We start from the raw sequence: 23,779 nt of genomic DNA, 5'->3' as shown, positions 1-23,779 counted from the left end.
TCTTTCCCTCCGTCTCCATGGTGACTCGCTTAATCTGTGCTCCACTAATCAGGGCTTTATGTATCCTCGTGCGCGCGCTTAACTTGGGGTTAAAGCAACTCCGCGTTGACTGAACTACTTGTTATCAGCCTTTCTGAAACCGAATATTCCGAGTTGGACAGTTCGGGGTTACTCAACCCTGAGTGTCGTTTTTCACTCTGAGTTTTCTAAACCGGTTTCCTGAAATAGGGCCCCGGGTTTAAAATAAGCTTTACACTGTTGATTTCTTTGAAGTGTTTCTGTTCTCACCACAGGATCCCAATATGCTTGCTATGATATAACTTTGGTTTGTAATTGGTATGACCTTAAGACCACTCAGCCACAAAGAGATCCCTTTTTCATAGCTATACTTGAACACAAACATTTCATGAAATAAACACAAATACTAACACAGGCAACTTTTACATAATGGTGTAAACCTGAAACCTGCACATGCACTCGAGGGCAAACTGCATCACGTTGGCCAAAAACACACTACTCAAAATGTTAACTTTTCTTACTTTTGGGCGTAAAAACTATGAGTAGAGAGGAGTCTGTGAGTGGTACAACAGTCGCACATTTGTCATTGTTTTGGCTCTGTACCTCAGCACAATGGATGTGCAATGAAACAATGACCATGAAGCTAAAGTGCTGACTTTAAGCTTTAAAGGTGTTTGAGGGTGTTCACATCAATCACGGGTGAACAAAGCAAGACTCTTTGCCCTTCCTATGTTTTTATGGGAAAATGTTCTTGCCTGTTGACGCAGTCTAACACTTCAATTTACTTTACTAAAGATAAAAATGAGGCCAAAAGGCCAACGCTAGTAGAGAGAAACCACAAAGCATAACATGATTTTCAGTGGTTAAATAATTTACCAAGTAGTTATGAAATACTTTAGCCTTTTGCTGTGGGCATCAAAATGTTGTATTAAATATATGTAACCCAGTCTAGCTAATTTGGCTGCCAGCTAATGTAATTAGTGTTGAAGTGTTATCTTTGTTAAACAGGTGTTGTGAACCACATATAAACCTTTCGTCACCCAATTTGGCAAAGCAAGGCTTACCCAGTGTTTACCCCTGGCCTACTGAGACCTGTGACATTATCAGCATAGCAACACAGTCAGATCTTTCCTACACTGACTGTTAGTGAACAATTAGTGTCATAGCAAAGACAGCGTGCAGAGAGTTCCTGACCGTGGCAGTGACGTCTGGAGCTGGAGGCGAGGAAGAGCGGGAATGACCTCCACTAAACAGCCGCTAGTCTTCACACCAGGCAGGCCATCCAGCAGGCAATCACTGGTTACACCAAACACTGACGTGTGGTAACCTGGGTTCAAATAGAAAATAGAATCTTTAGTGGATGAAATTACTGGAGTGGAATGGTGAACCACTGACCTTTAAAAAGGAGTCTGACTCAAAAGTGTGTGCAAAAACACAAGCTAATCTTTCCAGCTAATTATTATGTGCAACAATCCAAGTAATGAAAAAATCTTTTCAGCCACACTGACCGTTGACAGTAATGTTCCCGGCTGTACGTGGGACGCCAACCAGAGTAACAGGGTACAGGCCAGACTCGGCAGGCAGAGACAGCGCTGCAGGCAGAGATTCAAATTCTACTCCAGAGGTCAGCAAACCCTGAATGCAACACACAAAAGGAGTAGGAATGACCAGGATGTAATGCAGAAATCACACTCGGCAAAAGCCACCGTGCCAAAACCAAGGAAAACTGACTGCAAAACCAGTCTCTCATCTTTTGGCCCAACACGGTTCCTCATTTGTTTTCCTTTTGAAAAAGCAGAGTGAGGTGCAGCAGATCAATTTTCCAACACCAATTCAGTGTGAAGTATCTCTCAAAACATTTCAAATGATCCATCATCTTAATCTATCCACGATGTCCTGAAGATTAAATTTCTGGCGGAATGAGATGGCCATTTCCATGGAAGAAAATCATTCTCTGCGGGAAATAACCATTTGAGCCATGTATGCCTGAGAGGTGAATGAAAATAAGTCCTACTGATGACAACACAGAAGGAAGGGGGATCAAAAAGGTTTCAAATTCAGCTGGCCAAATCCAGATATTATAGAGAGCAGCAGATTCTGTTCAAGTGTTTTTTATGCATTACAAAATCTTGCACTGGCCGTCCAAAGGGTAACTTTGAACCGTTAAATCAAAGTGTCTGAACTAAATTGAAATCAACTGTAAAATGTTGGTGATGTGAAGAATAGCTCAGATAATATTTCTGGTTTATTACACCTACAGCTAAGCCATAGATGTCAAAATGATTATTTTGAAGTGTGACAGGTCAAAAAATAAATTATGATAAATTGCTGAAGGTAACGTTAACATTAAGACCTTATAAAAGGTGAAAATCTTGTAGAAATTAATTGGGTCTTATATGTGAAAGAAAGCAATTGAAAAGTCCCAAAAAAAAAACCCATATTAAAAAAATTGAAAATCTCTCTCACAAAACATCTCACTACTTTTAAAATTAGATCAATTCTGTCTCAGAATGATGCTGAGAAACCACTTCATGAATTCATCACTTCTAAACTGGTCCATTGTAATTCATTATGAGGCTGTTCTAAATCTCTCCACTCACTACAGTGGGAGTACCATCAAGGACTAGGAAGAGAGACCATATTTTTCCCACATTAGCTTCTCTCCACTGACCCAATTAAATCCAAAACTGAGTTTAAAATCCTTCTCCTCACATTCAAAGTCTTCAAAAACATCAGGCTCAATCAAATCTTAAAGACTTTCTAAGTATAGTATTCATATTGTCCAAAAACGCATATCACTTTCAGGCTGCAGGCTTACTTCTGGGTCCTAGAGGACAAGAAAGAAACAGTGGTGAACCAGTGACAGGGTCATGGGCAGGCAAGCCTCGCTGATGCACAGCGAAGGCTGATTGACCTCAGTGGTCCAATCTAACTGATGAGCTGCTGTAGCTGAAACTGCTAAAAAAAAGTTTGTTGACTCTGATAGAAAGGAGTCAGAATACACAGAGCATCAGAGTTTGTTGCACAGCTGCAGACCGGTCAGGGTGCCCATGCTGATCTCTATCCACCACCCAAACTGCCACGTACCATCTACCCAAGTATCGTTGCAGACCATTCACACCCTTTCATGGAAACAGTGTTTCCTGATGACAGTGGTGTGTTTTTAGCAGGATAATGCGCCCTACCACAAAACAAAAACTGTTCATAAATCATCTGAGGAGCACAACAATGGGTTTTAGGCATTGATCTCCAAATTCTCTGTGTCTCATTCCAATCCAGAATCTGTGGGATGTGCTGGACAAACAAGTCCGCTCCATGGTGCCCCCATCTCATAACTTGCAGGACTTAAAGGATCTAAAGTTAATATCTTGGTGTCAGATACCACATTACACCTTCAGCACTGCTTCAGGAGTCTAGCAGAGTCCTCAACAGGTCAGGGCTGTTTAGGCAGCAAAAAAGGGACCGATACAATATTAGTCAGGTTGTCATAATATTATACCTGATCAGTGTATATGCTGCAGCATATCATTAGTGTTTTGTTCTGTCTCCTTATGCTCTCGTTGGTTGTTTTCTCTTTCCCCAAAACCCCGAACCTCTCACACCAAATGCATCTCTCTGAGCCTGGTTCTGCTAGAGAATTATTCCTATGAAGGGGAGTTTTTCCTGCCCACCATCGCAAAGTGTTTGCACAAAGGGGCTCCACTGATTGTTGGTTTTTCTCCCCTATACTGCAGGGTCTTTACCTTAAAATATAAAGCACCTTTATGCAGCTGTCATTGTGATTTCTTGCTATATTGTTGACCTGAAGTGAACTGAAATGACTTGAAAAACACTAAAAACGAGTCATCACTCAACATTGTAGTCCATAGTGACATCTACCACCAGGTACTAAATGTAATTGCACTAGAAAAAGAATACATGTATCATGGAACATCAATTAAATCAGGCTAGATACTAAAATCCTTATTTGAGAGATTCAGTGAAAAACCTACTACACACTTACTGCCACAGTAAAGAGAGTAACTTCATGACTGTTCTGGGGGACAGACATTGATCTAAGCAATAAGAAGAATGTGGGGAATTAGACTAATCTAATTGGGGGGGGGGGGGGGGGTTAAGCCTTAACACACAACTGAATAACAAATGGCCTGAACATTAGCCCCGTTAGCTGCTTGAATGTTATTAGCCGAGGTAATTCATCAGCACTGTTGCTGTGTGAATGCAGTTTGGGGCAACGTCTCCAAAAGTTGATTCTGTTGATCTGGACGAAGCGTTTTCAGTGGGAGAAACGTTTCGTCACTCAACCAAGTGACTTCTTTGATTTGGAGCAACACACTTTTTGAATTACACCATCAGCTGATACAAAGGTCGTCCAAATGACTGTGATGAATGGCTATGGATAATTGTTGGATTCTGACCCCTTACCAGTCTGCACCGCATACTGGGCATCCAGCTGAACACTTCTGTTTGAGCTCCACTTCCACAAGGACAGATACAGAAACGTTTTACCACCTCAAGACTTTTTATAACATTTTGTAAAACCTTCCAAGGTATTTTGTTTTGTGATATTTTATTTATTCTACTGCATTAAGATGTTTTCCAAGTTTTGGCTGGTGTAACACAGTAATATGCCAACGTTTAGGATAAGTTCTTATCTCATTTGGTAACACTATGAAGTAATGGATCTGTGACTCAAATTTCTTTGATCAAATGTCTCGATGGCGACATACCCCATCAATACTGCTGTCAGGATTAGAAGATTATTCTGTCTTTATCCTTAATGCATTGGAAAACATGTCTGATCTGAATTAGTTCATGATGTTTTCTTGAAAACAAAGAAAATCCTTTCAAATTATTCCCATTTCATTTTCAATTTTACATGTTTTTAAAAGATCTTGTGATTGTAAAGAACCCTTAATTTGTTTCCCCACTTTTATTAATTTTTTTTATCAAATTAAATTTCTATTGGGATAATTTTGCTAGCAAACAAGGCAAACAAATCACGTAACTTTTTGGCACTTATTAGCAATCTCAGCAGCCTGTACTACCTGGTGGTGATCACAACAGGATGTGAAATTAACTGTCTGTAGGAGTCTGAAGGGAAAAATCCCAGCTTGTGCCCACTTGGCTGTAGTGGAAGAAAAAAATCCTCTAAGTTTCAATTCTAGTCAGTAAATCTGTGGCTTTCAAGTTTTCTTATAAATGCTTAATCATGTCCCCTTGAGTAACTATTTACATTCCCAGTACACTCAGCCTTGTTTAACAAGGCAGACTGAGGTGACGTAATGACTGCATCAATCCCTAAAAGCAGACACTACCTCACTAGAGAGAAGGCTGCCTAAGAGCTGAGGCTCTGAGGTGCCACCGCTGTGATTTAAGCGCTTACTGCTTTCACTTCATGACATTATAAGCTTTTTTTTTTTAATAGCAGAAGCATCAGTGATAAGCTACTCAAAACAGCTGATCTGTTTTCTGCCTTTAAAAGGTTCATTAGCTTGTTTCATTAACAATAAGAAACCAGGTGAAGCAAAGTGAGCAGCACTGTTTGAGTTTTACTAACAGAATGCACTTATCCCTTTGATTTGTCTCATGTCACTATAGCTTGAATATTATTTGTGATTACTTTGGCAACAACAAACGTTTTATAACAAAAGCCAGACAGCAGACATTTCTATTAAATTTGCTTTTTTTTTTTTTCCCGCCATGACTGAAGAAAATGATTAGTCCATATTTATTATAACTATCTGGGCTGACCTGAGTAAATGAAAGAGAAAATAAAAATCAAAGAGTCATTTTAACAGAAAGCAAACAGATACCCAAACTTGTTTGTTGAAAGTATGAAAGAAGCATCTGATGGTGACCCCTCTGAAAATGAAAAGCTGGCGGTTGTAGTAAAAAGCACCACTTTAACAGAAAATCGATAAAGCACAAAGCAAAGCTGTGTGTTAGCGCTGAAGTCGTGTGGTGACTCAGAAGGAGAGGCTGCCTTGCCAAACTAAAGGGTCACCTTGATGAGAGAAGAAGGAAAAGTGACCCTGTGTGTTTGTGTGTTTCAGAGAGCTGGTTTCGTACAGTGGATAAATGGTTGTTCTAGTGTACCGGCAGTCACTTTGTCTGGGTTACAGGGGCGCTCTTGGCAGCTTACGTCATTCTGTCTGTCTACCAGCGTGACTCTACAACACCACCTAAGGTTCCCAGCTGCCATGGAGATGTGAAAGCTTCAGTCTCCATCTGTGAACTGATCAGTTTACCTGTAGGTGGGGAGGAGATGGTGGCATATCTGACCTTGTCTGTGTGACAAATTCACCTTGCAACATACTGGCATAGTAGCATCTTAAACCTCTTCCCTTGGGCTTTGCACAGCTTTTTGACATTATAGGGTAGGTAAACACAGGTGTTACCAATCACATTAATGCAGAACCCTAATTAATATGATTAGTAACAACTGTGTTTACCTAATATTTCATATTAGACCTAATGGCTCAACACAGCTGCTTAACCATTTATTGAAAAAGTAAAATAAGCACTTACAAGACATTTTTGACACTTCTATAAATAAACCGAAAACTAAACAGTGTTAAAACAATGAATTTAGCCAGGTATCATTATGCAACAGTAGTTTGCGGCAGGTAATTTCAAATGCAGAGTTTCTGAGCTCAAAAATATCAGCAAACACACAAACTGTTTATGTGCAGTTTGTCTCATAGTGTGTTGCTTAGCTAAAGCTACAGCAGCTCGTCTGTTGGCTCGGAGTACATGGGCCTGCCTTCGCTGCCCATTTGCATTTGCTGCCCATGATCTGTGTCTGGTTTATCTCTGTTTCTTTCTTGGACCACTTTTGATAGACACTGACCACTGCCCATTTTTCTGCATTCAACACAACCCTCTGAGGACAAAAGTTTTAGTTTAACTTGAATATATCCCACCCACTAACAGGGACCACGATATAAATTGTGATGGCTGCATGCAACCACACAATTGAAATACTTAGATAATATTCATTTGATCTTTTTGTCTTATGTTTACATTATGCTCTAAAGCTTCTGTGATCATAAGTTAACTAATTTGATATTTTGAGTTTACCTGTAATGCATCACAGCACTAAGCTATAGTCCAAATGGTGGCATAGACTTTGCTTTGCATTGTTTGTTATTTTATATAGGTATATGTTATATTAATTATATTTCTGCTCTTTCTGAGTTACCCGATCTCTATTCCAGTCCTTCCTGGTTTGGCTGAAAGTGGAGGCTGAGGGTGGACTGAACCATCTATTGTGATCATGTAGGGGGAATGGGGTTCTTCTTGAATGATGGTTAGCTGTTATCTCTCTAGTTTTCACCTGTGGTGTATATAGCGGTTTGTTCATTTGCTATATAACTGGAGCTGTTTCTCATTTGGGCAGGTCAGTTTGTTGAGTTATGTTTTTGTTAAGTGACTTTTGAGTAGCGTTCTGTTAAGTTAACCTCTTTTATGGGACCACTTGGTTCTTAAAAAGTTTATTTTTGTTATTTTGAATTTTTGTAATCATCTTGTCATTTTTGGGGTATAATAAAACCCATTTTTTTCAAAGATTACATTTGTGCCTGTGTGTTCCTGGCTGCTTGGTTCATGACATAAATCTATAATAACAACTAGGATGAAATATACAGTTCAGATTTCAAACAGCACTACAAAATAACCAACGCACAATAGCACACCATAAAGTGAACACTGAGTGGTCAGTTCAAACACAATACATAGTACTTAGTGTGTACAAAAACACTCGTGCTATTAAAATTATTGTGCTTGTTTGACTCTAAGCACACAATTTAACCCACAAATTCTGACTGAAACTGTGACTTTTTTTTCTCCTTTGTTCTTCCAGTTTATCTTTGATATACCATCATTATACTTCACTGAGGAGGTTTGAGGGTTTAAGAATCATCTGTTGGATGATAACATAAATGTGTATAATGTTTTCTCATATTCCAGAGTGATGCTGTCTTTCCAGATATTTGAATATGGATTCCTCCTGGAATCAGCAGAAAGACAAAATGATTATTATTGTGATAATAATCATTTTTTTCATTTTTTTTTTTTTTTTTACAAATGCACACAACTTTGCATTTACTGTGAAATATTATATAAAACTGGGGGCAACAAGAAATGTTGTAGTTCAGCCACCAAATGTTAATGATCTCTAACTTTAAAGTTTTTAAAGAATGAACTGAAGAAGCCTCTTGGATGAAAGGTGAAATGCCTTCAAATAGCTTGAAGAGTCCAGTCACCTTCTGTCATTATTAAAAGCCTACACAGACTTAAAGATGCTGATTTAGTTTAGTTTTTTTCAGAAAGTCAACAGTATGGTATATCTTAAAAGTCGGTGTAGAGAAATGATATTTCTCAGACAAATATCTGGCTTGTTACACATAGAAATGCAAATTCAGGGACAAGTGGACTGTGACTATTCCTTGAGTTACCAGATGTTCCAAACTGCAGGTTGTCTGCGTCTCCTGTAACAGCATGTGCCATTATGTGTTGATGCAGCATGGCTAAATCAACCAGCAAGACTTGTCCAAGTCTGTTTGGCACCAGCTCTGAGATGGCCTCCGCAATTAGGAGTCCACTGTCACTGCTTACGCTCTGTCACAAAACTTTCACGGTAATTTGTTCTCGACTTTCCAAATAATTAAAGCAACATCACTTTTGACATGTAATGCATTGTGTACACTCCTGTATGCCACTGCTATCTAACAGCATAAAGCAAGGCTTTCCCCTGCTGGCCTTTTTTCGAGCCTTAGGATTGCTTTGCATTTCAAGGAGGTCCCACATCACTGCATTCATAAACAGAGACAGCAATGAGCAGGAAGAAAAGCAATTTATTGGGAAATGTTTTCCACCCCTTGACTTGATAAAGTGGCTTAACATGTGTGCATGAAAAAAAGCAAGAGTGACAACGTTTGTAAGTTAGAAATGGATGTTGAAGCCGTAGAGATCTATGCATGAGCTGGAGATACATTGACTATTAAATATTAAAATGGTTAAAATGGTCTCTTTTAAAGTAGAAATGAAACACTAGACGTCTGTATAAAGACATCATGGTGTGTTGCTCTCTAAAACTGACACATATTTAACGCTGCCTGTGAAGCTGCATTTAAGAAATAAGTGCCTAAAGTTAGACTTACATCAGTTTAAGCACTATTAGCATCAACCAGCCAATAAACACAATAATTGGCAGGTTGACTGTGCTGGTTGGTTAAAACCTTGAGCACTGAGTTCTTAAATGCAGCTTCACAGGCAGCGTTAAATATGTGTACGTTTTAGAGAGTATGGCTCTATAGTGTAAATTAGCCTTTATATATGATATGTGTTTCATGTCCACTTTAAAATATTTTTTCCTCTCAGTACAGAAAAGGAAAGGGAACGGTCGACCTCTGAAAGGATGGTGAATAAAGCAATACAAGCATCACGAGATGGATCTCTCACTGGAGGAAGAAGAGCTCTCACAATCAAATGCAATCATTCCCAAACTCACTGTCAGAAAAAATAAAGATTTTAAGGTAGGATAACTAAGCAAACAAGAATAACTGAAAACCAGTATTATTAAGAACTTATTACTATAGCAACTACTTTCTGTGCTTTGATATTTACCATGATTATGGTGCACTTGTTAAGGTTAAGAGTCATAAATCGACCTACCATGTTTTCTACACGCAGTTCATAAGGCATTGGGTTGTAGACCATGAGCTGCACTTCACAAACATCCCCTTGAACCCACTGGAAATCTAGAGAAAGATGGACATAAAAACATTAGATTTTAGTGGTATTAAAACCCAGGTGCAATTAATGGTAAAGTCCACCATAACACTATGACGCCATTCATGATCAAAGGCAACAATCACTGTTTAAAAAAACAAAAAAACAACCAAGACTTTTCCATTCCTGCTTGATATACGTTTTCAGCTGTTCAATCAGTTTGTTGCATCTTTTTCCTTCATTACCAAACAGGAAGTTAATTAAAGAAAAACTTCCTGGATTTTTCAGCTAAGCAGTGATGACGTATACAATGCCACACAAAACGTATATCACTTTTTTGATTAGATGACAGATTACAAAAGGAACTTGTTTTCTTTTCATATGCTGTTAAAACCTGTGATTCCCCAACAGTAAGCAATCTGTGCCTAAAACTAGCTTGTACGCATTTGCTTGGATCTAATGGTTCAACTACTTTCCATGACCTCTCAGTAAAAGGGGGAGAAAACCTGTAAGAGGCTGACAATCGGTCACACTAACCATGACAAATGGGCAACAGCTACGCACTGACACATTCCAATAGACAAGAAACAGGACAGAGCAGAAGAGCAGATCCTCTTGTTGAGCTTGTAACACACACCTTTAAGTGTACAAGGACCCAGAGTGACTCTAAAAAGGCTGTAAATTTGATTCCTGGGGTCGTCAAAGCGGCACAGATTTCCTGTTCTTCCCTTGACCTTCTGAGTGACCAGTGATGCTCCAACCACACTTCTATATTTTCAAACATAATGATAGCGAGTTTGATAAACTACAATTTTGCAAATATTGACAGTATAAACTTTAATTCATAGGTTTCCATTTCTAAAAGCAATGAATTCTGTTTACTTACTGGTTTGTGAGTTATCAACATCATTCTGATGGTTACTTAAGCTGCAAGTAATCAGGGCTCGCAAAATCGCTAGCCCAACGTCCCGGAGCTAGCGATATCTCCGGTCGGGCGACCAAAATCTATCTCAGCCCCGCCCGTTGGGTTATCATATAGCCTGACGGGCGGGGCTGATATAGATTTTGGTCGCCCGACCGGAGATATCGCTAGCTCCGGGATGTCGGGCTAGCGATTTTGCGAGCCCTGGTAATGTTTCAAAAGCTTTGGTAATGCTTGTACTGTGTGGCACAGCTATAAGCATCAACTGAATGGCTATTATGAAGCCATCATTGTGAAAATGATGTTTACAATACTTAACATGAAGCACTAAACTCAATAACTTGAGTTTATTATATAATATTACACTACAGAATTTCTAATTAACTAGGCAGCCCGTTCTCTTGATGATACTTTAATTCTGAGGTCAAGTTGAAAGAAAGGCAGTTGTGAAATGTAAAAATCAGGTGAGAGGTCAAATATGACATTAAATTTCAATGCAAACTATAATGTCATATTTAGAATCCCCATATAGCATTCCTCTATATACCTCAATGTTATATAAACAATAGCAGTAAGAAACAGCATGTAGCATTATTATAATTTTGACCTTTTTATTAGTCTATTGACTTTAAAGTAGACTTTAAAGGAGAGGTCAGAGGTAAACATCAAATCCAAGTGTTTTTAGAGTACTTTCTATATTCTGACAACATGCACCACACTAGGAATCATAGTTTTAAAGTTACAAGGCTTTTTGTCAGCAACCAATCAGTCAACCAATAAATCATTAAGTCGTTGGTGGAGGTAATAATGGACAATGATGTTGCAGATGGGCTAATGTCAGAGGAAATTTAGGTCATTTTTTTCAAATCAATATTATGAATAAATTAAATCTGACTTGCTAGTATATTTTGACATGAATCCATATGGCACAAATACGAATGACAAACAGGTCGCAGGACGCGGCACGGCTGGAATGGGTACCTGTCAGGTCCAACATTAACTGGATATGTTTAGCATTGACCACAATAATTTGCCAAGTTATGATGATTTATGAGTGAGAGCCGTCTTCCCGTTGCTGCAACATACACAAGTGTCTCTGAGATAACAGCAGCTTTGACTAGACTACAGTATTTGAAAGAAACAAGAAAAGAAATCCTTGTGTGTTAATGTTATCAGAGTGGACCTGTTAAAGACTCTTTTGAGAAACCGCTACAGCTGTGTAACACACAACAGTAAACACACTGTGGGCCATGTTATGAATACAGATTGTGTGGCACAAAATCCACAGTAATTTGAATTGATGCATGCGCTCTTTAAGGCTTGATGGATTTCTTTTTCTTTCTTTTTTTTTTTAAATGGGTCATTGTTAGTTCACAGAAAGAAATTTATTAAGCTGTTGTGATGAGCTTAATAAATTTGTGATCACTGCTGTTTTTTTACCAGCAGTGATATTGAGATCAAATTATACTAGAACTTAATTAAAAAGATTCCAGAGAAAAGGGTTTTTAAAGGGCAGGGTAAAAGGTGTGCTCGCATTATGGTTTCTGAAAAAGATTTTCAAAGTACCAAACAGTCAGGAAATGATCAGAGAAATTCATCAGGCACTGAGAACCTGACAGAAAACATTTCTTCAACTTTGAGAGAAAAGTATCCATGATTCCTGAATAAGATATTTGAAGTATTGGGGGAGGGGGGTTAAACGTATTGAAATACTGCTGCAGTAGTCCCATCTCCATTTTGAAATGTAACACATTCTAGTCCATTTGGAGAGCCCTTTGCTGTAAATAGACTTGCAAAAGAGGGCCTTAAAATCCTACCTCAGACCCTGGCAGGAAAAGGGATTTATGGAAGGCAAACTGCAGCCATGCACCCTGGGAAATTAAGCTAGTCAAAAGAAAGATATCTATAATATGAATGTCTGGAAAGTCCCACACAACCTCAGGTCTGGCTCACAGGCATACTCTCATAGCCAGCCAATTAAGTGTGAAATACACCTCAGAAAACAGGGGGAAAAAAAAGTGGATTGCTTCCATCTTATTTGTGTTGCTTCAGTCTTAGCTCCTCAAGTGACCATTGATATTCAGCACATATCTACAAAGACTTCATCTCTTTCAAAACTCTTTTTACTTCCCACCTCAGCTGCTTATAATGAAGTACAAATACTTCATATTACTGTACTGAAGTAGAGTTTTTAGGCATCTGTACTTTTCTTAAGTATTTATTTTTGTCAACTTTCTACTTTTACTCCCTACATTTTTAAACACATTTGTGCTTTTTACTCATTACATTTTCAAAACAGATTTACTTGAGGGAAAGTTTTATTTCATTTTAATATTACTCTTATTACTCTTTCTGGGTCGCAAAATAAACTTTTAGCATATTTTCAGGCGAGAATGTGGGTGTGTAAACTTCAAATGTAGCTGAGCCGACGAGAACAGCGAACTCCCGGCACATCCTTTTCAAACCCCCGCGGTCTTTCGCTACTCAGGTTAAACATGATAAGTCACTTAGATAACCTAAAAATGTTATTGTTTGACGTTTTTCAGTTTATTAGTTCCTGAGTAAATCACTGTGGCTGAGATTAAAGTTATTAGATTAGATTAAATAATTGGGGGACAGCTATAATGGTGACATTTAACTTACTTTAAATAAATAATTACTGTAAAATTCAAGTTGTTTGTATATGTATACCCCCCCTTTGAATGTCTCCCTAATTCTGAGGTCTCAAGGTTGGCAAGTATGCATAAGACACAATCCTATTGATGTGTCTATCATCAGCTTATCATGCACAAAGAGATGAAAGAGAAAAAACATAATTTATGCATCATTAATACTACTATACTCAGGGCAAAGCTGGGCCAGAATTACTCTAAAAAGCATTTTTTTGGTGCAGATGTCCATAAATTCTGGTCACGGTACTTTAGCATCTAACCAGCGTTACAGAAGAGGAGTGAGGATAAAGGGGGTAATGTTTTTTTGTTTGTTTTGTTTTAAATTGGCAGGTAATGTCAAATACAACATCTCTTAACAGCTCAAAAAAATATTAGCAAACAAAATGTTTGTGTCCTGCATTTCCCAGGGAGAGAAGAGTGTGAGCTAACTTCAGCCAGAGGTGGAGGAAGATGTAGGAAAGACAAGAAAGGTTAAATTTTAAGGTAAATGCTGCTCAGTGGCATTTGACAAACTGGAAATTTAAAGCTGTCACTAAATGTCCTCGTTTTTTTAAAATCAGATATTGGATCTGTATATGTCGTGAAGTTGTGTTGCTTTAATGTTGTCCTGCAAAACAAACTGAGGTATACCAACTTTGTCTTATACAAAGGTTGCAGGAAAATACAAGCCACTTTAGCGTGGAATAAGTACGTTAGCTTGTCATACTGTGGGGAATTTACAGTAAAGGACTTTGTGTTCACGGTCATAGTTGGGTTATGTCAAGTGTAGCAGAAATGATACTTCAGTTTATTCACACAATTAATTCAAAGCAACAGCATCACCAACAGAGGCTGGCTGATCAAAGCCTGTCCACAAAGAAAATCTGCTGGAGCTCACAGCAGAAAATATCCAGTCCTGAAGTCTGATGTCATTAACTATGTCTGGGCCCAAACTACGCTGCAGGTCCATAAGTCAAACGATCACTGCAGCATTACTGGGAGTTGAAAAACTGTCTAAATTCTTTCATCTTTAATAAAATGATCAGCGTTGCTGCTTTACCAGGTGTAGCAATTAAGTTTAACATCCAGGCATCCATGAAAACAGAATTTATTCAATTTAACAGAGTTACAAGTTAGCAAGAAGTTAGCTCGCTAGATTCCACCTAAACATGATATGCCATGTACTGACTGAGAGACTCTGAAAATTTTAAACGCACAGCTCTGCTATCACTTCCAACATAAATGAAGACAGGAAAGTAAACAGCAGTGACGTTTGTAGGGTTACTGAAGTTGGGCTAGTTGGTATATAATGATGTGCTACGTGACCGCTAGCGACACAGCTATGTTAGCATAACATAAACACAGTGAAGGGAGGATGAACGCTAACTTTTTTCCACTCTGTAAAAGTTAACGTGACAGTTCCCGATGGTTAGGGACAAATGGAATCGCGGGACAGGATACTGTAAGTGGACCAAACTTCAGTCAGGAGAACAACTGAGATAATCCATCCACAATACAAGGTCAGTCAAGTTAGTCATTAATATACTGCTGCATGGGCTGGGCTGTAGTTACATCCTAAGGTTTTAAAAACTGAGTTTTAAAATGATTAGCGGTAATAAAAACAGAGAGGCCAGCAGTGATCACTGACTAAACAGAAGATGCAAATCATAAAAACATGTTAAAAATAACAACAGCCTTATTAAACGCAGAGTAGTTTGGGCCTGGAAGCAGGGTTTATCACGTCATCACTTAAAGACCAGATTGTGATTCTTTTCCCCACACATAGCCACTACAACCGATTTTAGGGTTGCCTCACCTGTTGCCCCATCTCAATTTAACCCTCGACTTTGCTCATGATTCTATTAAGGTGTTAACGCAAAATAAAAAAAATAACACTATGTATTCCCATGTTTTCTCATTTATTTTATTACTATATTAATATAGCAACAAGATTCAGTTAGCTTTGAAAGAAAAAAAATGGTAGCAATGTCCTTCAAAGAGCTGCATTTCAGAGTCTGTACATTTTCACTTTTACTTGAGTAAACAAAAGTCAAACATTCCAGTGTTTGTTAAACTGTCTCTCATGTCCCGTTAGAATATTTTTTTAATAAACATTTTAGAGATAAGATGTTAGGGGCTGTTACTGCACCCCACTGTGAAATACTGTATTTAACAATCAGCAGCATTCATCTTTTATACTAAATTATATATGGTCAGCATATGAAATTAGAACCAAAGACTGGACCAAAGCTTAGTTTCTGGGCCTGTTTAAAAGTGTTAATAGTCATTAATTCCCCCAGATGAGAAACATTTTTAAAGCAGTTTTTTTTGACACTGTAAATGAGAGAATTTAATCGAATTTAATCCTTTTGCTATGTGCCATTGTCCTTGAAAAGGATCTGTGGTTTTATATGACAACTTGTGTTTTCAGCTTCTAAGATGAACCTCCTATTATCAAACGTCAAAAATCCAGACAGGTTGATGTCTTGTTTTGCCAAGTTTGTAATTTGAAGGAACAATTTCTAAAAATACCTGCAATTGCCAGCAGCCCTCAGCCTCCTAGTACAAACACCTGTAGTGTCAATTTCAAAATCCAACATCACCTTCTTCTCAAGCTGACTTCTGACCTTTAGGTCAAGGCCACGGAGATTTAAACTCGTCTGACATTTTAACTACATACACTTACGGTATCAATTTGAAAATCCTGCATCGTGGCGTTCTCAAGTCACAAAACACACAACATCCTGAATGTCCTTCGAGAAGTGTGGAGAACTCAAATGAAATAGACAACTGCTAAGTTTGGAGACTGATGTAAAGTTAGCCAACACAGCACTGCAGCATGTTGAAAGATCTCAGTCTCAGCTTAAACAATACAGACTGTCATCCAGAGACAGCATCACAATTATCATTTGCATTGTCACATTAAAAAACCAATATTTTTCTAATTTATTATCTCAGTAACCTGCTGACCCACAACTTACTGCCTTTTACACTGACTGCACTGGTTTAGAATGGTTAACTTTGTCCAACAGCTCTCTTTTCTCATGCCATAAGGTGGTGTAAAATTAATCTTTCTAATTGTTTTGAAAATGCTTTGAACAATAAGTAATCCTCTAATACGCCTACTGTCTCCCCTAAATTAGCTTTTGTTTGCTAATTTCAACAGCAGCACTTGAAGCTCCGCAGTGTAAAATTCCTGTTTTCCCCCTTTGGTAACATTTTTGTAAATGAAACTTCAAACAATCCAAACAACAGGAAGCTTCATGTGGCAAAGTTAGGAGGCAGGTCATCAAATCTTACAGTGCAGGTGGCATTCAGGACTGAAACGAGCCATTTGTGACTAGACTGACCAGGTGTCCCACTTTATATGGGGACTATAGGACAAGATTTCTGTTCCTCGGGCACCTTTTTAATAGCTCTGATTTCTAAACATCAACACTACAGACATTTTCAGTTTCTGCAATGTCCGATATTTATCCAATGGCTGCAAAGAAAGCAAGGAGGGCTGACTTCTAACTCCATTAAACTTCATAACTCCTGTTGTTCATGGATCCCCGGATGTTAAACTTTATTACAACATCTGAAAGAGCAGACTCACTGATCATTTTATTCCAGATGAAAGAATTAAGGCCATTTTTAACTCTCAGTGATGCCACAGTTTTGATTTTGGGAACAGAAGAAGATTTTGGATCAGGAACTGACTAAGACTTAAAAGCTAGATTATTTGTCTGATAATTCCATTCAAATGTTCCAAAAGGCACCACAAACAGCGACAGCAGCTTATGTCAGCATAACTGCCAATCAAAACAGCCCTGCCCCTCACTTTGAGGGTTACCAGTCCCCACCATTTCACAGCTTTTGTACCAGACTGGAAACATCTATGGGAGTCTATGTGGATTGAAACCAGGTTTGGACACTTCAACTATGACCCAACACGGTGGCATCTTCACTAAAATCATAATTGGACTTACCTATTTTCTTACAACGCTCCTCTCCTCTGTTGTGCATGATGATTGGTGAGTAGATGAAAGGGCTAGCATTGGATATATTCTGTCCCAGCAGGCCTTTCACTTTATGGGGCCGCAGACTGACGGGCAGATTAAGGAGCTTCACAGATCTATCGACGAAGACACAGTGGCATGGGTTACCGTATTTTTCCGCAAGTATTCAAGGTTTAAAGTTCCTTAATGATCATTTGACATGGCAGCAATATAATAATAATAATAATAATAACAATAATAATAATAACAGATTGCATTTATATAACGCTTTCAACACCCTCAACGTGCTTTAAAATTCCACTATTCATTCACTCTCACATTCACACACTGGTGGAGCAAAGCTACAGTTGTAGCCACAGCTGCCCTGGGGCAGACTGACAGAAACTAGGCCCCTCTGGCCATCACCAGTGGGCGGTAGGTGAAGTGTCTTACCCAAGGACACAACGACCAAGACAGACCGAGCTGGGGATTGAACCGGCAACCTTCCGGTTACAAGATGAGCTTCCCAACCTCCTGAACCACGGTCGCCCAATATCTAGGCAACCTTTTAAATAAAGTTATTTACAACTGCTTATGTCATATATGGTATTTCAAAGTGTTTGTGATGAACATTCATATTTATTAGAGCCCACTGTTAGAGAGAATTATGGTACTATTCTTTGTTAAAAGTTACAAGTTCAGCAAAACAAAAAAAGTACAGGAACTTGAAGAAAGTGTGTACTCCACTCCTTACATTATACACAAACAATTGCAGGAATCAGAAATATCTGAATCTTAAGTTATTTATAAAAACAATAAAAAAATAAAATAAGGAAAGGGACAGTGCAGTGGTGGTGCAGAAACTAAAACCAATGAAATTAGCTTCAATCTGATACCTACAGGAACTCACCGTCTGCTTTGAATTAGTGGAGAAAAAATTGAAGTGACAACAGTTAAGTATTTAGACATTCGCCAAAGTTTCCTTCACTTCAATGACTGTCAGTTACACCATATGAAGTATGCTTGTTAACGAATCAGTCAGTGCTTGAATAACTTTTTTTAAAGAAAGCTTAGGGCTTATGATGTGGATAAAAGCATTATGTTACTAATTTATAGGACAACTCAAAATTTGATTAAATGACTGGAAAGACAATTGGTCTGCGCCATTTGTCTCCCCATGAAGCACATATTTGAAGAGTATGTGGTAAATCATCAATTATCAGTTAAACTTTTCAATGACAAAAGGTGAAAATTATAAATGTGTGTGTGAATTTAATGTTATGCCATTTTATGTGCGATGTCCCACTCATTTGTCCAAGACAAATTTCTGTCAGGGGAGACAAAGGCTAAACTAATCTAATTTTATTGCATGCAGTGTGGCAATAATTAACATTAATTTAAAACATTGTAACTCATCTCTCAAGCGTCTGACCATCAAACCATAAAGTGAAGGGATCACTTGATCAAAGTATAACAAAAAGTTCAAGGGACAGCAGTCTCTCCAGACAGAAAGCATAAACCAATGTGGATCCATTTCACTTATTTTGTTGTGACAAAATGTGCACTGGAGAGGCAACATCTTACTTTTTTTTTTTTTTTTTTTAAAGAAAGAAATCGAGCCACGCTGGAGTAACATTAACTAGACTGCCACCTTACCGAACAATAGGGAGCTTTGTGAAGGGCACTGGAGGTAGCTTCAAGCCATCAGGAAGGGTGATAACCTCCATTCCACCAGGACACTTGGAGGTGTAGTTCTCCAGACTCTGGGTGACTTCTTTCTTCTCTATAAATGTAAGAGCGCATCACAGTGAAAAAAAAATCCATGCCCCTAAAGCAAACTAAACATAACTCTGTCAAGGACAAGAAAGTAACAATTACAAACATGATGTGAGCACCAGTGTAGGGGACTCATCTTTGTGTCCAACATAAATTAAATGGCATCATTACTGACTTCTGAGTTATTCCCTCTCAGCACTAACAACCCCAGTCTTAAAGAAAAATTATAGTTTATAATTTGTACCATCAACACCTGCTCACCCAGCCACAGGATGTACTTCTTACAAGTGTGTCCACTAAGGGAAGACTTGGAAATATTTTATACACATCTGTGTGCCTTTAGGAGGATTAGGAGTATGTAAGGGGAGGTTCTTTGACAGGCTTTTTGTAATGGCAGATGGTCATGTTCGTAGACTCTGCTAGCCAGCAAGCAAGACAGACACCTTTCTTGAAGTACCCAGGTAGTGTAGGGACAAACTTTGCTTGTTGGCACAGCGGTAGTTCAAAGTTTGCAATGACAGCAGGATTGTTGTAAGTGGTGTGCATCATTCTGGTTAACCAAACCAAATGAAAGCAAAAGGAGCCACTTAATGAAAAGACCAGTTATGATCAGAGTGAAAAAAGGAAGAAGAAAGAGGGAGAGTGGAGCAGACAATAATTATATATAATAATACATTAATGAATAATGTTACCGCATCTAGCAACAAATTGTCTTTTGCTTACATCAATAATTAACATTGGTGAACTTAACAACCAGAAGAGACTAGTATCAGCTCTGAGTGTTTATCCTTTTACTAGCAACTAACTTTGTGTTAAATATGTCATTAAATAGAATTTAACCTAAGTATCACAACAATGCTGATTGCAATAAATTTGTTAACATCACATTTCAAACAGACTATATTACAGACTTTATTAAAGGTGTATAAATTAAAAAATTAAAGATAACTTATAGATAGAAAAACATTTTATACAAGCTGTAGACTGAATAGAAATGCTAACAGGGCTTTGGAGTTGACGTCACGCCGCAATGTATTGTGGGAGTGCGACGCTATTTTCCAGGTCCACAAATCAAAACAGGTTCCCGTGTTGGAACGACGACTACAAGAAAGATGCTTAAAAGCAGCTCAAAAGAGAATGGACTGTACAGGGTGGGCCATTTATATGGATACACCGTAAGAAAATGGGAATAGTTGGTGATATTAAAGTCCTGTTTGTGGCACATTAGTATATGTGAGGGGGCAAACTCCTCAAGATGGGTGGTGACCATGGTGGCCATTTAGAAGTCGGCCATCTTGGATAAAACTTTTTTTTGTTTTTTTTTCCTCTCAATAGGAAGAGGGCCATGTGACACATCAAACGTATTGGTAATGTCACAAGAAAAACAATGGTGTGCTTGGTTTCAACGTAACTTTATTCTTTCATGAGTTATTTACAAGTTTCTCTTTGTTCACAGCCATTGACATGTCGAAGAGGTTAACACGTGAGGAGCGGATCAAAATTGTGTTGATATCTGGCGAACGCAGTAACCGGGTCATTGCAGCAGATTTCAACGCAAGACACCTTACGAAAAATTGGAACGGGACCCTCAGTTCACGCAGAAGATTTTGTTCAGTGATGAGGCAAACTTTTATGCGAATGGTGAAGTTAGCAAACAAAACCACCGCTATAGGTCTGACACTAACCCACATTGGATGGGTCCCTCCAAGACTGTTGGAACAACAAAAGTGATGGTTTGCTGTGGTATATGGGGTACAACGATAGTGGGTCCATTCTTCATCAATGGAAACCTCAAGGCCACTGGATATTTGAAATTGCTACATGATGATGTGTTTCCCTCTTTCTGCACTGAAGCTGGCACGTTCCCTGGGTTTTTCCAGCAAGATGGTGCACCACCACATTATGGGTGCCAGGTCCGAGTATTCCTAGATGAACAGTTTCCTGGAAAGTGGATTGGTCGTCGTGGGCCAGTTGAATGGCCCCCAAGGTCTCCCAATCTGACCCCTTAGACTTTTATCTTTGGGGTCATCTGAAGGCAATTTTCTATGGTGTGAAGATTAGAGATGGACCGATCCGATATTACGTATCGGTCCAATACTGACGTAAATTACTGGATCGGATATCGGAGAGAAATAAAAAACGTAATCCGATCCATTAAATATCAAAAAAGCACCTCACAAAACATGCGACATGGTGTAACTCAGCCCATAACCATAGTACGTCGGAGCAGTGTGCTCACGTGATAGAGCGGCTGTGTGTATTTGCAGCCTCGCTACCAAACCGGCATTTCATCTCCGAGGAAGTGATCCCAGAGAGAAATAAAGCAAGTGTGTAAGTTCATCTCTGAATGTTTGTAAAGCATTCCCGCGTTAAGCTTAACAACAGATATATGGAGCGACTGCCTCTTCTTTCTCTCTCTCCCTCTCCCTCTCCTGCTGCTACTTCAATCATGAAACTGCTTAATGATCAGCTGATCAGCTTTTCTGTCGCGAGTCCGTCTCTCTTCTTTGTTTTTGGCCCACTTTGCACCAGAAAGGAAACCAGCGGCTGAACAACAGCAGCACGTTTAACCTTGATAATCTGTTGTTAGAATTTATTTAATATTACTTTCTACTATGGGTGCAACGATACTTGTATCGATATTGAACCGTTCGATACAGTGCTTTCGGTTCGGTACGCATATGTATCGAACAATACAAAATTTTTAATTTATTTTATCAACTTTTCTTCTGACGATGCTGTCTGTGTTGAGCGCTCAGTGGATCTGCGCTCAACAGTGCAGCCTAGGCGGAGTAGTCGAACGCAGATTCACTGAGTGCACAGGGCAAGCTAGCAAGACAGAAGTTAAGCTCTCCTTGCAACATGGCAAATTGAACCTCCCCCACCCTCATTCAGATCTGGCCTTTGGAACTTTCTTGGTCTTCATGTGAAGCATGACTCTGAAGGTAAGCACTAGTGGGAACACAACGAATGTGACTGCACATTTACTCCGACATCATCCTAGTGCAAAGACAAGTGGAAGCAGACAAACACAACAAGCACGCATGCTACAAACTTTACCCGAGTCATTTAGACAGCCGTTAGCACATGATTCTCCTCATGGGGACCTGATATGTTTAATATGCTGCTGAGAATATAGCCCAGAAGAAGCGTATAGTATAGCTTTTATTTTGGAAAGAGCCATTTCTCTGTAATAAACTCTCTTTTCCAAAGATGAGTGATTTCTCGATCAGATTTTTTTTTTTTATTACTTTGTTTCAGCAACATTAAATTTAAAAACTGTACTTTTGAGTTAAAATATATATTTATAATTTTAATAAATGACAGATTAAAAAGGCATGAACATTTTCTTTTGTATCGAAAAAAAATATCGAACCGAACCATGAATTTTGTGTATTGTTGCACCCCTACTTTCTACACCAGGATCCTTTTCTACATAGCTGACGGCTGGTAACTGTGCAGGGGCGGATCTAGCAAAGTATAGCCAGGGGGGCCGATAGGGCATTAACAGGGAACAAGGGGCACAAAGACATACTTTTCTTTCTTATTCTCATTTAAAATGTCTAGCTTTTATTAAATAATTATCTGAATCTTACACCCAAAGTTTTAATCTGATGTAAAATGTATAGAAGTCCATTATCCGATATCCAAATTTATGATATCGGTATCGGACATAAAAAAAAGTGGTATCTTGCCATCTCTAGTGAAGATACGAGATGTGCAGCACCTGAAACTACGGATACTGGACGCCTGTGCTGGCATTTCTCCTGCGGTGTTGCTATCAGTGTGTGAAGAGAGGGAGAAGAGGGTTGCATTGACAATCCAACACAGTGGGCAGCACATTGAACACATTTTATAAGTGGTCAGAAACTTGTAAATAACTCATGAAAGAATAAAGTTACGTTGAAACCAAGCACACCATTGTTTTTCTTGTGACATTACCAATAAGTTTGATGTGTCACATGGCCCTCTTCCTATTGAAAAAACAAAAGTTGTATCCAAGATGGCCGACTTCTAAATGGCCACCGTGGTCACCACCCATCTTGAGGAGTTTGCCCCCTCACATATACTAATGTGTCACAAACAGGACTTTAATATCACCAACTATTCCCATTTTCTTACGGTATATCCATATAAATGTCCCACCCTGTATGGAGACCAATTGTGTCCAGAGGCGAAGCGGCGGTACTTGCAGAAATAGCGTGCATTGGAAATGTGGACCTGTATGAAATATGGCCATGGAGTAGAAACCCTGAAGACCAACCGCTATTGACGTAGCCTGAGATATTTTCATACCTTGTCTGTGGAGTCAGCGCGTACAAGTCGTCATTCAAACAAAGGTAAGTCAGCTCGAGTACTGCGAGTGAAATGAGTTTGATTTTCCCCCAAACATTCAAATTAGTGCAAACATAAATTCAGTCATGAGGGGGAAATTACAGTGAGAACGTGTGGAGGCTCTGTTAGGTGGATAACATAGTGAGTTCAGTGCATTCATGTGACATTGTCCTGAAGGATTTAGTTATTCTTTATGGTTAAAGAAATTGCAATAATTTATTCATATTTATTTTAAGTAATTCTAATTATACATCTTGCTTCCATGTTTTTATCCGGTGTCACTAAAAATACATTTTATTTTAGTTTTATACATTGAGTAATGACCTGGAGAATCTCCTTATCATATTAAGTGATTCATAATT

At 38.7% G+C, this 23,779-nt stretch overlaps 1 protein-coding gene and 1 long non-coding RNA gene across 5 annotated transcripts in view; one reads left to right on the top strand and one right to left on the bottom strand.

Annotated features, from left to right (window-relative positions):
* The window catches only part of trappc9 (trafficking protein particle complex subunit 9), a 233,446-nt gene that overhangs the window by 174,046 nt on the left and 35,621 nt on the right, over nt 1–23,779 (bottom strand). For all 4 annotated transcript variants that reach the window (XM_040021480.1, XM_040021482.1, XM_040021483.1 and 1 more), the window contains 5 exons: nt 18,963–19,089; nt 17,298–17,443; nt 9,697–9,782; nt 1,527–1,653; nt 1,213–1,345 (listed from right to left, as the gene is read on the bottom strand). In XM_040021480.1, coding sequence (XP_039877414.1) covers nt 1,213–1,345; nt 1,527–1,653; nt 9,697–9,782; nt 17,298–17,443; nt 18,963–19,089 — 619 coding nt within the window. The remainder of the gene's footprint in view (nt 1–1,212; nt 1,346–1,526; nt 1,654–9,696; nt 9,783–17,297; nt 17,444–18,962; nt 19,090–23,779) is intronic.
* Nucleotides 326–19,301, top strand: LOC120727268. Its single transcript, XR_005694473.1, has 4 exons — nt 326–336; nt 3,379–3,389; nt 3,441–3,450; nt 19,205–19,301. It is a non-coding gene; the product is annotated as an uncharacterized LOC120727268 (long non-coding RNA).

This window comes from Simochromis diagramma, unplaced genomic scaffold, assembly GCF_900408965.1.
Source record: "Simochromis diagramma unplaced genomic scaffold, fSimDia1.1 OVJJ01000753.1, whole genome shotgun sequence".
In the NCBI taxonomy this organism is placed as follows: Eukaryota; Metazoa; Chordata; class Actinopteri; order Cichliformes; family Cichlidae; genus Simochromis; species Simochromis diagramma.
This window is presented reverse-complemented; position numbering and strand designations above follow the sequence as displayed.